General features: G+C 41.0%; 1 protein-coding gene and 1 pseudogene across 1 annotated transcript; both read right to left on the reverse strand.

The window, feature by feature from the left end:
• Positions 1 to 403: 403 nt before the first annotated feature.
• Positions 404 to 9,258, reverse strand: LOC107787910 (putative GEM-like protein 8; annotated as a pseudogene).
• Positions 9,259 to 14,754: 5,496 nt separating this feature from the next.
• LOC107779690 (putative GEM-like protein 8) lies at positions 14,755 to 16,395 on the reverse strand. Its single transcript, XM_016600161.2, has 4 exons — positions 16,156 to 16,395; positions 15,980 to 16,054; positions 15,254 to 15,528; positions 14,755 to 15,170 (listed from the first exon to the last, which is right to left on the reverse strand). Exons 1-4 carry the CDS (start codon positions 16,310 to 16,312, stop codon positions 14,979 to 14,981), a joined length of 699 nt encoding a protein of 232 aa, XP_016455647.1. The 5' UTR covers positions 16,313 to 16,395; the 3' UTR covers positions 14,755 to 14,978.
• Between the last annotated feature and the right edge of the window lie 21 nt (positions 16,396 to 16,416).

Genomic DNA, 16,416 nt, shown 5'->3' on the forward strand with positions numbered 1-16,416 from the left:
TTTTTAACTTCAAACAAAGCAACTGTAAGTGTGATTTGCTACCGAACTTTGTGTTCGCCGAAACACTGGGGTTTGAAGTACCGCTACACCAGTGTGTTATTCGTTCTATCCTGGGAGGAAATAATCCATTACCTTGGGTACTAGGAGGGGATTAAATTCCTTAAGGAAACACTGTGAATTCAGTGGGCTCGAATTTATTATTATTGTTTCATTACGTTAACTTATATTTTGCAGAATTAATATTTACAAATACAGCAATATTGACCGGGAATAACAGGTTGTTGTTGTTGTTGCTCAAACCCTACAAACCTAAAACCTCCTTTGAGCAATGGAGCTAGTCACAACTTTGAATAGATCTGTAAATTCATGTTGTATCAACATTTTGCATTGATGAATGGGCGAATTTGCAAACAAAATGAAAAAAGAAAAGGAGAAAACGCTATCTTCTTAGCTTGCTTGAAGAACTTGAAATTGCCTGCTGCAGATATCTCAGAGTCTTTTGATGATTAAGGAATCCTATAAACCAGAACTCAAAATCATCCTCTGTAACTACTTGTATATACTTCTGTGACGGCTTTTCCATATTTCCACTCTCTTTTGCTTTCTTGTCTTACTTATTGGGATCGATACCTGCAATTATGAACCGGCCTATAAGATTATGCTTTACATGTCTAGAAAATTAGAGATGAAAGTAAACCAGAGCAGAGGTGTACCTTGTAACGGATTCTAAGCAACTTTCCGGTTGGAGATGAGAGCTTTATTGATCGCTCACTGCAGAAAGCAATCTTATCAGCAGAGATGAAGAGAAGGCCTGCCATTGAACCAGATGTCGTTGATAAATAGCATTGAGAAACTTTCAACAGTTTTTCATCATCTCTAACACTAAACTTCTGCTTGAATATTCTCTCCAACCCTCCTACTTGATGTATTTTCGCCCCAAGGCTCAATTTTCCCTTTTTCTGTTAGTTTCGGTCTTAGGCTCACTGCACAATTAAAGTTGAAACGTTAATGTCATTACAATCTATACTTTCTATATACGGTCGAAATAGATTTCGGCCTCCGTACGTTTCATCGAGTTCGAATGGTAAGCGATCGAAGTGAGAGCTCGAGACGAGTTCCGAGGATAGTACAAACAAGCCTCGAGCTCCAAGACCGATCGAGGAATCGGCTCGGTATCATTATCGAGCCGATGGCCGAATCGAACCGCAATGCAAGGCAACGTGAAGGTTGTCGGAGATGCACAGACCGATTGACACTCACCCCGATTGTCGAACTCGAACCAAGACCGAGGGCTCGACCCAATACCGAGCTCGAGCCAGTATCGAGCTCGCAGATAGGAGCCGTTGCGACCGCACTAGGTGAGAAAATCTTGGTAGGAATCGAGGAAGAGACGATTCATCATGGTTCTCCACTATATATTTTTTATTATAAATAAAGTAAGATCTCTTTGCTATAAATGAGGGAATCTTTGTAAGCACAGGGAGGGTCACACATGGTAACAGAAGATTTCTTTTCATATTGAAAGATATTCCCTTATGTTTATTTCACTTTATCTTATTCGTTCTTCTTGCTCACTCTTCTCATTCTCATAGTCAAGAATACACGTATTTCTATTTCTCTATACGATTTGAGTCCGAACCGGAAAAAGCATTTAGGGCGGAACTCGATCTGTAGCTCGAGACACCTATAACGTGGAGGAGATCGAAGTCAGCTTACGGATGATCTTCGAGATGTTACAAGCCCAACAAATAGCTATAGCTCAGTTGCAGAGCCAAACTCAGGTACAAAGTAGGTCGGAGCCCAATCCGCTTCGAAAACTCACCCACAGAACGGAGCTAGCCATAGTGAAGTCAAATGAGCAAGAATCGGGGACTACTCCCAAAATTGCTAAATTGCTCGAGGAACTCACAAAGCGAGTCGAAACCAACGATAAAAAAATAGAAACATATAACTCTAGTGTCGATCAGATCCCGGGAGCTCCACAAATTATAAAAGGGTTGGATTCCAAAAAATTCGCGCAAAAACCTTTTCCCTCGAGCGCGGCCCCAAAACCAATCCCCAGGTAATTTTGTATGCCCGAAATTCCCAAATATAACGGAACGACCGACCCCAACGAGCATATCACTTCTTACACGTGTGCCATCAAGGGCAATGATTTGGAAGATGATGAGATCGAATCCGTATTATTAAAAAAATTCGGTGAAACCATGGGGGGCAATGATATGGTATCATAATTTACCATCTAACTCTATTGATTCTTTTGCTATGCTTGCAGATCGCTTCGTAAAAGCACATGCCGGAGCCATAAAGGTCGAGGCCAAAAAGTCGGATCTGTTCAAGGTAATACAAAAGGATAACGAGATGCTAAGGGAGTTCGTATCTCGTTTTCAAATGGAACGAATGGATCTGCCACCATTCACAGATGATTGGGCTGTTCAAGCTTTCACTCAAGGTCTGAACGAGCGAAGCTCGATGGCTTCACGGCAGCTGAAGCATAATCTGATCGAGTACCCAGCTATTACTTGGACCGATGTGCACAATCAATATCAATCCAAAATAAGAGTCGAAGATGACCAGTTGATTTCTAGGTCTAAAAGAACTACCAAGCAAAAGTCGACCAGAGATCGATACCGGTCATATAGCGGAAATCCCCCAAGCACGGTCTAATAAAATGGCAATCAACTACCAAGCAATTGGAACGTGTAACGCCTAAAACGATACTACTGCTAAGTATCCGAGGCCTCTTTACAATCAACCTCGAATACTCGGGGGGCTCTATCATGGAACGTATCTGTGACGATTATCAAGTTCGGTGCAAAGGAAGTTACTTCGTTATTTCATGACAAACAATGTCTCGACAGGAAACGTTGTAAGAGCCAAATGGTCAAAATGAACCATGCTCATGTAGTTGGCCCGAGCCCTGACGCAAAACATGAACGCATGTATCATGACTTGCAAAGAAAGCTCTCTTCTTTACCGATATCTTATATCCAAGATTCATTATGCAAACAGGATCGAGTTCGAGCAAACACTCACTCGATCACTAAGCCTACGGGCTATTTTTATTTTGAGTTCGAGCAAGCATTCACTCGACCATTACGCCTACGGGCTACTTTTATTTCGTGCTCGAGCAAGCACTCACTCGATCACTAAGCCTACAGGTTACTTTTATTTCGAGTTCGAGCAAGCACTCACTCGACCATTAAGCCTATGTGGCTACTTTTATTTCGAGCTCGAGCAAGCACTCACTCGACCATTATGCCTACGGGCTGCTTTAATTTCGAGTTCGAGCAAGCACTCACTCGTCCATTACGCCTACGGGCTACATTACTTCAAGTTCTAATCATTCACTCGACTACTAAGTGTACATGCTACTTTTATTTCGAGGTCGAGCAAGCACTCACTCGACCATTACGCCTACGGGCTACATTACTTCGAGTTCGAATCATTTACTCGACTACTAAGCTACATGCTACTTTTATTTCAAGTTCGAGCAAGCACTCAGTCGACCATTACGCCTACAGGCTACTTTTATTTCAAGTTCGAGCAAGCACTCACTCGACCATTACGCCTACGGGCTACATTACTTCGAGTTCGTATCACTCACTCGACCATTACGCCTACGGGCTACTTTTATTTCGAGTTCGAGCAAGCACTCACTCGACCATTACGCCTACGGGCTACATTACTTCGAGTTCGAATCATTCACTCGACTACTAAGCTACATGCTACTTTTATTTCGAGTTCGAGCAAGCACTCACTCGACCATTAAGCCTACGGGGCTACTTTTATTTCAAGCTCGAGCAAGCACTCACTCGACCATTATGCCTACGGGCTACTTTTATTTCGAGTTCGAGCAAACACTCACTCGACCATTACGCCTACGGGCTACATTACTTCGAGTTCGAATCATTCACTCGACTACTAAGCCTACGGGCTACTTTTATTTCGAGTTCGAGGAAACACTCACTCGACCATTACGCCTACGGGCTATATTACTTCGAGTTCGAATCATTCACTCGAGTACTAAGCCTACATGCTACTTTTATTTCGAGTTCGAGCAAGCACTCACTCGACCATTATGCCTACGGGCTACTTTTATTTCGAGTTCGAGCAAGAACTCACTCGACCATTACGCCTACGGGCTACATTACTTCGAGTTCGTATCATTCACTCGACTACTAAGCCTACGGGCTACTTTTATTTCGAGTTCGAGCAAGCACTCACTCGACCATTACGCCTACGAGCTACATTACGAGTTCGAATCATTCACTCGACTACTAAGCCTACAGGCTACTTGTTCGAGCAATCACTCACTCGACTACTAAGCCTACGAGCTACTTGTTCGAGCAATCACTCACTCAATCATAAAAAGCCTACGGGCTAAGATACTTTGAGTTCGAGTTCGAAAACAATCACTCACTCAATTATTAAAGCCTAAGGGCTATCTTACTTCGAGTTCGAGCAATCACTCACTCGATCATAAAAGTCTACGGGCTAATATACTTTGAGTTCGAGTTTGAAACAATCACTCACTTAATTATTAAAGCCTAAGGGCTATCTTACTTTGAGTTCGAAACGTTCACTCGACTACTAAGCCTATGGGCTACTTTTATTTTTCGAGTTCGGGCAAGCACCCACTCGACCACTAAGCCTGTGGGCTACTTTTATTTCGAGCTCGAGCAAGCACTCACTCGGCCATAAAGGCTACGAAGGCCGAATTCGATGAAATCACCTAAATCCTCATGAAAACATCCGCAAGGCATGAATAAAATCTTCACGAAGCAAGTCAGTAAAAGAAAAGGATATCTGTATAGATATACAAAGATGGTTTACATAAATAAATGCAACATAGAAGAAGCTAAGGGCTAAGCTTCTGGATTATCATCGAGAGCGGTCTCTTCTCCACCGGGCTCCCCCCATTTTCGGACTCGCTCTTGCTACTGTCATCATCATCATCATCATCGCCATCAGAAGCCAAGGCTTCAACATCAGCTTCAAGTTCTTTAGCCCTTTTTATCTCTTCAGCAAGTTCGAAACCTCGAGCGTGTATCTCCTCGGTGGTCTCTCTCCGAGACCTACACTTAGAAAGTTCGGCAACCCAATGTGCTCGAGTGTCGGCAGTATCCGTTGCCTTTCTTGCCTCCATTTGAGCAGCCTCGGCATCATCCCGATACACGGCAATGGACTTGTTCGCCATGACTTTCGACGACTCAATCTCCGCCTTGGCCTCAACAAGCCTTGTTTCAAGCTCCTCGATCCTCTTGGCCTGAGCCGAACCTTTTTGCTTGACGCTTCGAAGCTGAACATCGGCCGATAATAATTTGGCCAAGATGGTTTCTTTTTCTGCAGCCAGGCGGTCGATAGTCTCCTTCCACCGGTCACATTCGGCCTTGATTTGGTCGACTTCTTCCCGAAGCAACCCGATCTTTTCAACCTTTTGCTGCAGCTGAGATAACGAAGGGTTAGCTTCCACAGTTGGGTCAAACCCATACTCTAACGGAACGAGGCTCACCTGCTTATCTAGTTCGGCCTCTTCTTCACGAGCCTTAGCCAAATCTGCTTGGAGGTCCTTTATAACCTCGTCTTTTTGGCTGCAAAGAAGCCGCAAAGAATCTCTCTCCCCCGAGACCTTCTGAAGCTCGTCCTCACACTGGCTGAGGTCGACTCGAAACTTGCTAATGGCATACACAATAGGGAAAAAACACAAGTCAAGTTTAGAAAAGACGAAGAAACCAAGCACAGTAAAATCATTACCCGAGAAATGAAACGTTGAGCCTCTTCTAGGAGAAGAAAAGTGTCACTAATATCGGAGGCATCATCGACTCTAGTAAAGCAATCTCGAAAAGAGTCCTCTACACTAGAGCCTCCGCCTATATTGGGGGTCTTCAGTTCTCGAGCTTCTTGTAACGCCTCCTCAGAAAAGGTCGGAAGAGAAGGCAAATGACCCACTATCATAGTCCCGAGCGAATCGCTCGGGACGCTCTGATCGAGACTCGGGGTATCGGAACCGACCCCGACTGGTATAGCCGTCATCGGCTCAGAAGGTCTGACGACCTCGATAGCTTTCGCAGATCGGATCACCAAAGCCGAAGCATCATCTTCTTCTTCTTCTTCTCTCAGTCATTGGACCGAGTCCGTCGAAAGAGCAATTGCCTTCCTCCTCACCCTTCGAGTTTTGGGCTTGGGGTCCTCTGACCGAGAGACAACTTTTCATTTTTTATCTTTCCCCAGTTCCGGGACCGGGGATTTGATTCCTTCCTCACCACTCGAAGGCCTCAAAACGGCATCCTTGGTTACACCTGCATGAAAGGAAGTCGGTAACGAATGGAGCATAAAAAACATTTCGAAAAACATGAGAAGTGACCCTTACCGTGATTCTTGGCCTCCCATCTACCTTTTGCCAAATCACGCCAAGCGCGTTCGGCATAAGAGGAAGTCGAGGCTAACTTCCGAACCCAATCCTCGAGGTCGGGTACCGCTTGTGGCATCCAAGGGGCAGTTGTATATCGGAGAAAGATATCAGATAGAATCAAAGAAAGGTACAAAAAGCAACGCCTTATGAAAATCACTTACGGTCGAAATTCCATTCCTCGGGGAACGACATCTTCTCTTCCGGGATGAGGTCATGGGTCCTCACCCGAATATAACGGCCCATCCAACCCCGATCCTTGTCTTCGTCGATGCTCGACATTAAAGCTTTCGATGCCCGACGATGAAGCCTGATTAGTCCTCGAACGATTTGAGGCCGATACAATCGTATGAGGTGATTTAGGATGAAATCCAGGCCCCCGGCCTTGTTGGAGAAGAAGCGAAGTAAGGTTACTATGTGCTATAGAGAAGGATGAATTTGACCGAGGGTGACCTGATATCTTTTGCAAAAATCAATGATCACTAGGTCGACGGGACCCAACGTGAAGGGGTAAGTATAAACACTTAAAAACCGTCCACATGAGTGATGACGCTCTTTTCGGGAGAGAGAATTTGCAACACAACCTCGAGATGGCCCTCTGTTATCGAGCACATGTACATCGACACATGCTCAAATCAACCCGGAACCGACGAAGGATTTTCAACCTTAAAATTGATCTTCAGAGTACACGGGCCAGGAACATACTCGTGGGGAGGCGGCTCCACCGGCGCCTTGTCACCGGACGACCGTGAAGAGGAAGCTTTCTCCTTCTGAGGTACGGTTTTTGAAGTTTTTGCCATTGATGTAAGAGAAAGAAAAGCAAAGGAAGATGAAAGGTTGATGGTGCCAAACGCTGATGAAGGTGGCTCTACAAGCGGCGAAATAGAGGCAGAAAGAGTAAGAAAATTTGGGAGATTGAAGATGTAAAAGTGGTAAATGATAAATGGAAGGGTTATTTATAGGTTTATACCGTGGCGGTTCAGTATCAGCGGTGGCCGACCACCGTCTGACGTGCATTAAATACCTTGAAAGACTAAATCGACGGGACAACTATCACGTACGTCATGATCGAGCCCAGTGAAAACGTCAGCTTATAATCCGACCGAGCCGTCGAAAATCATATCGCTTCTCACCACATTCTTCCTGAGAAACGAGGGGACTATTTGTATACGGTCGAAATAGATATCGGCCTCCGTACGTTTGATCGAGTTCGAATGGTAAGCGATCGAAGTGAGAGCTCGAGACGAGTTCCGAGGATAGTACAAACAAGCCTCGAGCTCCAAGACCGATCGAGGAATCGACTCGGTATCATTATCGAGCCGATGACCGAATCGAACCGCAAGTGCAACGTGAAGGTTGTCGGAGATGCACAGACCGATTGACACTCACCCTGAATGTTGAACTCGAACCAAGACCGAGGGCTCGACCCAATACCGAGCTCGAGCCAGTATCGAGCTCGCAGACAGGAGCCGTTGCGACCACACTAGGGTAGAGAATCTTGGCAGAAATCGAGGAAGAGACAATTCATCATGAGTTCTCCACTATATATTTTTTATTATAAATAAAGTAATATCTCTCTACTATAAAGGGGGAATCCTTGTAAGCACAGGGAGGTTCACACATGGTAACAGAAGATTTCTTCTCATATTGAAAGATATCCCCGTATGTTTATTTCACTTTATCTTATTCGTTCTTCTTGCTCATTATTCTCATTCTCATAGTCAAGAATACACGTATTTCTATTTCTCTATACGATTTGTATCAAATTATATCACATATCCTTAGAACCATACACAAATTTAACTTTATCCAATTTTTTGGGTAAACACTTTCTATCGTATATACATTTAAATAGTGCTTTCTTCCATGGTTTTGTACATCATGACTCACCAATCTGTGTTCTTTATATTTACATTCTTTGCGTTTGGCCATGCTTCACTTGCAACTACTGAAATCATGATATGCAAGTTGAAATTTGATTACCAATATTTCCAATATTGAAAAACTTGGTTTGATGAGTATGTCAAGTGAAAATTGGTTTTAAGACACTAAACATCAATATTTTTCCAAGTCCGTTCATGTCCAAACACAACTGAATCAAATACTTTTTTTCATCTTCAATTTTTAATACTTTTTTTACTGTTATATATCAAAAATATAACTATGTAAGTGCTTACCATGTTCGCGGATGCCTTGTGCAAGACAGTCCATCCTTTCTCCCAGTTTGGTCATCTTACCAATCACAGATTTTCCTGCATATTCAAGAATATTTATCTTTAAGATTTCTTCGTTTGAGGGTCATTAATACTCCGTACTAGTACAAGAACAAGTTGATTATTCTTCCTCAACAGACAACGGAAATGCTCACTTTGCTTTAATTTAGATAAGATCTTTGAACATATGGTCTTGGCAAGAAGATAGGGATAGTAGTCTTTTTGGCTGCCATTCAATTGAGCATACTGCTGAATTCATTGGAATATCCACCACATTTTCATTGAGTAATTTCTTCATTGTGACTTCTGCTTTTGAAGTGGATTGCTGTATTGTAAAGGTCACTGATAAATAAGTCTTCCGTTGATGGCTTAAAAGCATTCCTTCTAGACTATGTATAGGAGTTTGGGAGAAGTTGATGAATCTTTCAACTAATTGTTGCATGAGTCACCTATGGGTCACCACTAACAACCATAAAAGATATTGCATGTGCTTTTTGGAATTTTCTTTTGTTCCAAGAAGAAAAGGTTGTCTGGAAGGCTGAGATTTACAAAAGTTGTAGTGTTTTCCATAATCATTTTTTATATTGAAATTTGAAATATTCAAAAATCAAAGTGCAGTGCATGTTCAACCTCTTCTTTCTTTTCTTTGTTTTTCCCTTTGCTTTCTGTCCGTTAATCTCTCTCTCTCTCTCCCATAACGGTGGTGTCCGTGTTAGTTTGTATGCACCTTGACTATTCCATCAGGTACTTGCGATCTCCCATCAGCATAGGTACCGGATAACGCTACCCACCAAAGCTTAGGCTTATAAGAAGAAATCACCTAGCATTTTTACTTTTTGCTTGAATTAAACCCTGGTCTCTCATGGTTTTAATCTATGTCTTCTATTGCTGCAAGGTTTGAAAATGTCTTTCTTTTAGTTATCTGGTCAATTACAGTAAACTAATCTCATTGCTGACTTATTTTGTTATCAAGATTTGGGTGCACATGTGGTGTGTATAACTTTTGAGTTGGCACATTTGCTTTGTGATGCAACCTACTTTTGTAAGTTAAGAGTAACATATGCATTTTGAAGTCATCTTATCAAAACCTAAACGACCTTTTTACTTTTCTATGCAAATCGACTCATAAATTCCATTCATGGGCCACATTTCTCTACAGTCGCATGTAATATTTGTTTTTCTAACCATAATCTTATTTAGTTTCTTCTAAAACTTCCCTTCCAGGGGTAGGGGTAAGGCTGCGTACATCTTACCCTCCCCAGACCCCCACTTGTGGAAAACTATTGGGTTTTTTGTTGTTGTTGTTGTAGTTTCTTCTAAAACTTAAAATTTCAATTGGTATTATCGTATGTCCCTTCTTTGTGGCTCTGAGTTGATAATCATTTATGTGTAAAAGGATTGAATAAGCATTTATTTAAAATAAAACTAATAGTTGGATTGTTTTCATACTACTAAAGTCAAAAAAAGTGACATTTCTTCTCCAATTAATCTTGCAATTCCAAGTAGGAGGCATTTGAGATTGGATTGCATGCTCGGGACTAAATTGAGTTAGTTGGATGGTGTGGGTGTTTAAAACATGGCTATAAGTTTTGCCTTAAGGCTGTTTGCTGGCTCGCTACGGGGATCAAAGCGGACTGTGGGTGAGAAAAGGGCAACACTGGTCAAAATGAACTGGTGCTATGAGCACAATTGCGGAGCCACAATCACAACATTAGTGATCTTTGCATGGTAACAAAGGAAGTTGCGATCACAACACATGACTCACGATCGCAGCAAGGCAAGGTCTGGGAGGTAGTAAGCCCAAGCTCAAAAATCACAATCCTGAGCCCGGTTGCTGCAATCGCCACTCTATGAGCTGGCTGAGGTATTGAGCTCAACTTCATAAATTGTGAACACGATCCCAAGGACCGCTATCACCGCTTTCTTCCTGGGATCTCAAATCTTCAGTGTTGCTATCACTGCACAAGGCCTGCAATTACTACTAGAAATTCGGCAAAAACCGACCAAGGTCGATCGACCAACTTTGGTCGGTCAAAAAAACGGACCAAAGTTGGTCGGTTTTTCAAAATATTTTTTTTAATTTTTATTTTTTACGAAACCGACCAACTTTGGTCGGTTTTCTTTGGCGCAAAAATGCGGGAAACTATTTTTGAGTCCCGCGAAATTTATGTTTCAAGAAACCGACCAACTTTGGTCGGTTTTTCAATTAAAATAAATAAAAATTAATATTAAAAAAACCGACCAAAATTGGTTGGTTAATTCGACCGGTCATTTAAAAAAACCGACCAACTTTGGTCGGTAATTTTACTTTTTAATAAAACCGACCAACTTTGGTCGGTTATTTTCGTGCGAAAATATAATTAAAGAGTATAAATCAAATAAAAGACAGTCTTAAAACAAAATGTACCAATGGTCTAGTGGTAGCATAGTATCCTACCACAGTACAGAACCCTGTTCGATTCCCAGATAGTGAATCTTTTTATTACATAATTAAAATACCGACCAACTTTGGTCGGTTTTTTTTTGCAATATTTTTTTTTTCTGAATTTAATTGACCGACCAAAGTTGGTCGGTAATTTCCGACCAACTTTGGTCGGTATGCCTTTCCGACCACAAAAAATATCGTCCACACGTAAATGGTCGCGTTTTGGTCGGTTTTTGGCCATTACCGACCAACGTTGGTCGGTTTTTACCGGATTTCTAGTAGTGAATGGCAGCAAAGCTATTCACATGTGCAACTATAACGATTTATCACTTTTCTTGACTCCCACACCCCTAACTTGGTCCAAGAAGATGAAATCACTCCCCACTTCTTCTGAATTTCAAGGTAAGTCGTATTTAACTTGATTTAAGCTATTCCTATTATAATAACTTTCACGATCCAAAATCTCACCAGTTATGATGGCGCCTATCTCAATCTTAGGCAAGCCCACAATCTTAATAAACCACCATATCTTTTAAATTTAAAAATAAAATAATTAAATTCAGCGGAAAATATCTCACAAATACAAATATAACACTCCCAAAACCTGGTATCACTGAGTACATGAGCATCTAATATGAATACAAAGTCTGACTGACAAAATCACTGTCTGAAAATATAGAACAATACAATAATTAAACAGGAAGGGAATCAAGTCTGCAGACGTCAAGCAGCTACCTTGATAGTCCCCAATAGAATTAACTTCGAAATCTAGCAGCCGCCGTATTCGAGAGTACCTGGATCCGCACACGAGGTGCAGAGTGTAGTATGAATACAACTAACTCAATAAGTAACAAGACTAACCTCTGGACTGAAAGTAGTGACGAGCTTCGCAGGTACATTCCAGTATAAATAATGGTACAACAATGTAGGCATGCTTTCAAGTTCAACAGTTAAACTCAGTACAAGTGAAATAGATCAATACTGCATGATATGAGAAATACGACATCTCAGTAGAAAGACCTCAAGTAAATACTGGTCACCAATTATTCGGTCACTCGGTACTGTTTATGGCCAATGTAGCCCAGGGGTGTTCCAACCCGTATATATATACACATCGACTGACAGTCAATCACTCAGTACCATATAAGACCAATCCAGCCATGGGGTAATTTATCCCCAAATGTAAATGATACGGACAAGATCCATGTCCAGGTGAATTCATTACAATATAAATAAGTAACGCAAGTCCATGCCCTGGGAAATCCATTCCGAATATATATAATCATCTACGCTCACTGGGGGTGTGTACAGACTCCGGAGGGGCTCCTTCAGCCCAAGCGTGATAGAAAGCCTATATGGCCTACTGCAGGCGGGCAGTCCCGATCCGTATAATAACAAAACCTATGAGGCCTGCTACAGGCGGGCAACCCGGATCCATAAAATAGTAAAGCCTATAAGGCCTGCTGCAGGCGGGCAGCCCCGGTCCATTTATTGATAACATATATAAAGCCAATATGGCCTGCTGCGGCGTGCAGCTCGATCCCATAAATATCCTCACAATGGACGAATATGACTGAGTGTGAAATGTATATTTTTTAAACAATTAATTCAACAGCAACACGACCCCATGGGTCCCAAAATATTGGCACATAGCTTAAACACGATATTTAATAAGAGTCTCGGCTCAATTTCTCTAACACGTGGAACATGTTCAGATAATAACATGATTCATTAATTTTACAACTGCACAGGATTTATTCAAGACACAATTTTTGTGGTGCACTTCTAAATGCTCGTCACCTATCGTGTGTGTCACCTCCAAACAATTTATATCATACCAAATTTCGGGGATTCATACCCTCAGAACCAAGTTTAGAAGTGTTACATACCTCAAACCGTGTAATTTCGCTATGCCTTTGCATTGTGAATTGGCATCCAAACGCCTCGAATCTAGCCACAATTAATTCGATTTAGTCAATAAAATTTATTGGAATTATTTCCATAAGAAAATGCTAATTTTTCATAAAAATCCGAAATTTAGCTAAAAAAAAGCCAGTGGGGCCCACGTCTCGGAATCCGACGAAACTCACAAAATCCGACAACTCATCCAATTAAAAGTTCAACCATACTAATTTCACTCAAATCCGACTCCGAATCGGTGTTCAAATCTCGAAAATTCATTTTATAAAATTGTAGAAATTCCTCCGATTTCTCTTGAAAAATCAATAATCTAACGCCAAAAACGAAGATTAATTCATGGAATGTAATCACAAGGGAGTCAAGAACACTTACCCCAAGTTGTGTGAAAAATTTCCTCTCCAAAGTCGCCAAATCCGAGCTCCAAAATCCGAAAATGGAGAAAGAAACCATAACCCACGATTTTATCTTCTGTCCAGTCTTTTACACTTCGCGATCGCGAAACACAAAAATTTCCAGCCCAAAATTTGCCTTTCGCGATCGCGAAGAACAAGTGCCCAGCTCTTCCAGATAGCCTCTACTATAATGGTCATAACAATTTGTACAAAACTCTAAATTACAAATGGTTTAACTTTCTGAATACTAGACACAAAGGGCTACAACTTTCATTTTTGGATCATCTCCGAATTCCTTATAGATTGCGAGATATAAGCTTCTAAAGTCGGGTTAGTGCAGCAGGATTTTCCTCTACGCGATCGCGAAAAGGCTTCCGCGATCGCGATTCACAGTGTCCAAACAGCAAAATTGCTCTTCGCGATCGCGATTATTTGTCCGCGATCGCGATGAATACCTCTATGGCCGAAAACCAGCAACTAAGAATGGCTTAGAAATAGTCCGAAACCACTCCGAAACTCACCCGAACCCCTCGGAACCTCAACTAAATATACCAACAAGTCCTAAAACATCATACGAACTTAGTCGAAGCCTCAAATCACATCAAACAACGCTAAAACCACGAATCATGCCCCAATTCGAGCTTATGAAACTAAGAAATTCCAACTTTTACATTCGATGCCGAAACCTATCGAATCAAGTCCGATTGTCCTCAAATTTTGCACACAAGTCATAGTTGACATAACGAAGCTATTCCAATTTTCAGAATCGGATTCCGACCCGATATCAAAAAGTCAACTCCCGGTCAAACTTTCCAAAAATTCATCTTTCGCCATTTCAAGTCTAATTCCACTACAGACCTTCAAATATTTTTTCGGACACGCTCCTAAGTCCAAAATCACCATACAGAGCTATTAGAATCATCAAAATTCAAATGCGAGGTCGTTTACACATAAGTCCACATCCGGTCAACTTTTCTAACTTAAAATTTTCAATTATAAGACTAAGTGTATCATTTCACTCCGAATTCCCTCCGGACTCGAACCAACTAACCCGGTAAGTTTTAAAACGACTATAAAGCATAAATTGAGCAGTAAATGGGAAAACGGGGCTATAATACTCAAAACGACCGGCCGGGTCGTTACAATAACACATGATTTAACTCTCAAATCTTAGATTTTTGTTGGATACCCTATTCTGCCAAATTTTCACCCAAGTACTAGGGTTTGAACTATTGAGGTAGTTTGAGATATTTGACACTACCCAACTATTAGATACACTCTTTATAGATTATGGTTGGTGTGTGATTATGCTGTGGGGATGATATGAACGGGATGGATGAATCAAGATTCACTCTAGCTTTTCATGAAAATGGTTGGATGACTATGGCCAAGTCCCAAAAACATGAATTATCCTTCCGTTTGCATTAGTATTACAATAAGTCTATACATCCGTATTAACTCCCAATGCTCAAAGCCTACAAAACCTAAGACCTCCCTTGAGCAATGGAGCTAGTTACAAGTTTGAACAAATCTGTAAATTCGTTTCTGCATCAACATTTTACATTGATGAATGGGCGAATTTGGAAACAAAATGAAAAAAGAAAGGGAGAAAAAAACTATCTTCTTAGCTTGCTGGAAGAGCTTGAAATTGCCTGCTGTAGATATCTTAGAGTTTTTTGATGATTAAGGAATCCCATAAACCAAAACTCAAAATCATCCTTTGTAACTACTTGTATATACTTCTGTGATGGCTTTTCCCTATTTCCGTTCTCTTTTGCTTCCTTTATCTTACTTATTGGGATTGATACCTGCAATTATGAACCGGCCTATTAGATTATGCTTTACATGGCTAGAAAAATAGAGATGAATGAAAACCAGAGCAGAGGGGTACCTTGTAACGGATTTTAAGCAACTTTCCAGTTGGAGATAAGAGCTTTATTGATCGCTCACTGCAGAAAGTAATCTTATCAGTAGAGATGAAGAAAAGGCCTGCCATTGGACCAGCTGTCGTTGATAAATAGCATTGAGAAACTTTCAATAGCTTTTCATCATCTCTAACACTAAACTTCTGCTTGAATATTCTCTCCAACCCTCCTACTTGAAGAATCTTTGCCCCAAGGCTCAATTTTCCCTTCACAGTTTCTGTTAGTTTCGGGCTTAGGCTCACTGCACAAATAAAGGACATTACAACCAATACTTTCTACGGTATATACATGTAAATTGTGCTTCTTGCACGAATTTGTGTACTTCATTGACTCACATATCTGTGTTCTTTAGATTTACACTAGTGTTTGGCCATGACTTCACTTGCAAATACTGAAGGTGAAGTTTGGCCATCCGTATTTGCAGATAGTGGAACTTTTTAGCATTTAAAAGACGGGTGAAATATTGAAAAGCTTGTCTGAGTAGCATTTCAAGTGAGATAATTGTTTTTTACTCGCAAAACCGTAATAATTTTTCCACGGAGAACTAATGTCCAGACACAATTTCAACTTCCAAATACTATTTTTCAATTTCAATTTCAAATACTTTTTTGTTTCAACTTAAACAAAATATTGTCTTAGTAATATTTTCAATAAATATTTTGAAGTCTTTTATGGAGAATATAAGTGCTTACCATGCTCACGGATGCCTTGTGCAAGACAGTCCATCCTTTCTCCGAATTTGTTCATCTTACTAATGACAGAATTTCCTGCATATTCAAGAATATTTTTATTTTTATGATCTCTTCATTCTAGGGTCATACGACAAGATCAAGTTGATTCTTCATCATGAGACAGATGAAATACTCACTTTGCTTTATTTTAGAAAAGTTCTTTGAAGTTGCATATGGAATAATATGGTCTTCACTTGCAGATAGAACCAGTAGTCTTTTTGGCTGCCTTTCAAGTGAGCATACTGCTGAACTCATGGGAATACCCACCACAGTTCCACTGAGTAAGTTCTTCATTGTGATTCTGATTTTGCGGTGGAATATTGCTGTATTGTGAGAAATATTTAAGTTTTGGTTGATGGTTTAAGAACAATCCTTGTAGCACTATATATATATAGGAG

Source organism: Nicotiana tabacum, chromosome 23 (assembly GCF_000715075.1).
Source record: "Nicotiana tabacum cultivar K326 chromosome 23, ASM71507v2, whole genome shotgun sequence".
Classification (NCBI taxonomy): domain Eukaryota; kingdom Viridiplantae; phylum Streptophyta; class Magnoliopsida; order Solanales; family Solanaceae; genus Nicotiana; species Nicotiana tabacum.

What these genes read in the sequence shown, in the direction of transcription:
- LOC107779690 (XM_016600161.2), bottom strand. Translation starts at nt 16,312, where the DNA reads ATGAAGAACTTACTCAGTGGAACTGTGGTGGGTATTCCCATGAGTTCA. An exon ending in CTTTTCTAAAATAAAGCAAA is followed by an intron (nt 16,055 to 16,155) that starts GTGAGTATTTCA and finishes TTGAATATGCAG; the next exon opens with GAAATTCTGTCATTAGTAAG. An exon ending in TGCTTAAAATCCGTTACAAG is followed by an intron (nt 15,171 to 15,253) that starts GTACCCCTCTGC and finishes TCATAATTGCAG; the next exon opens with GTATCAATCCCAATAAGTAA.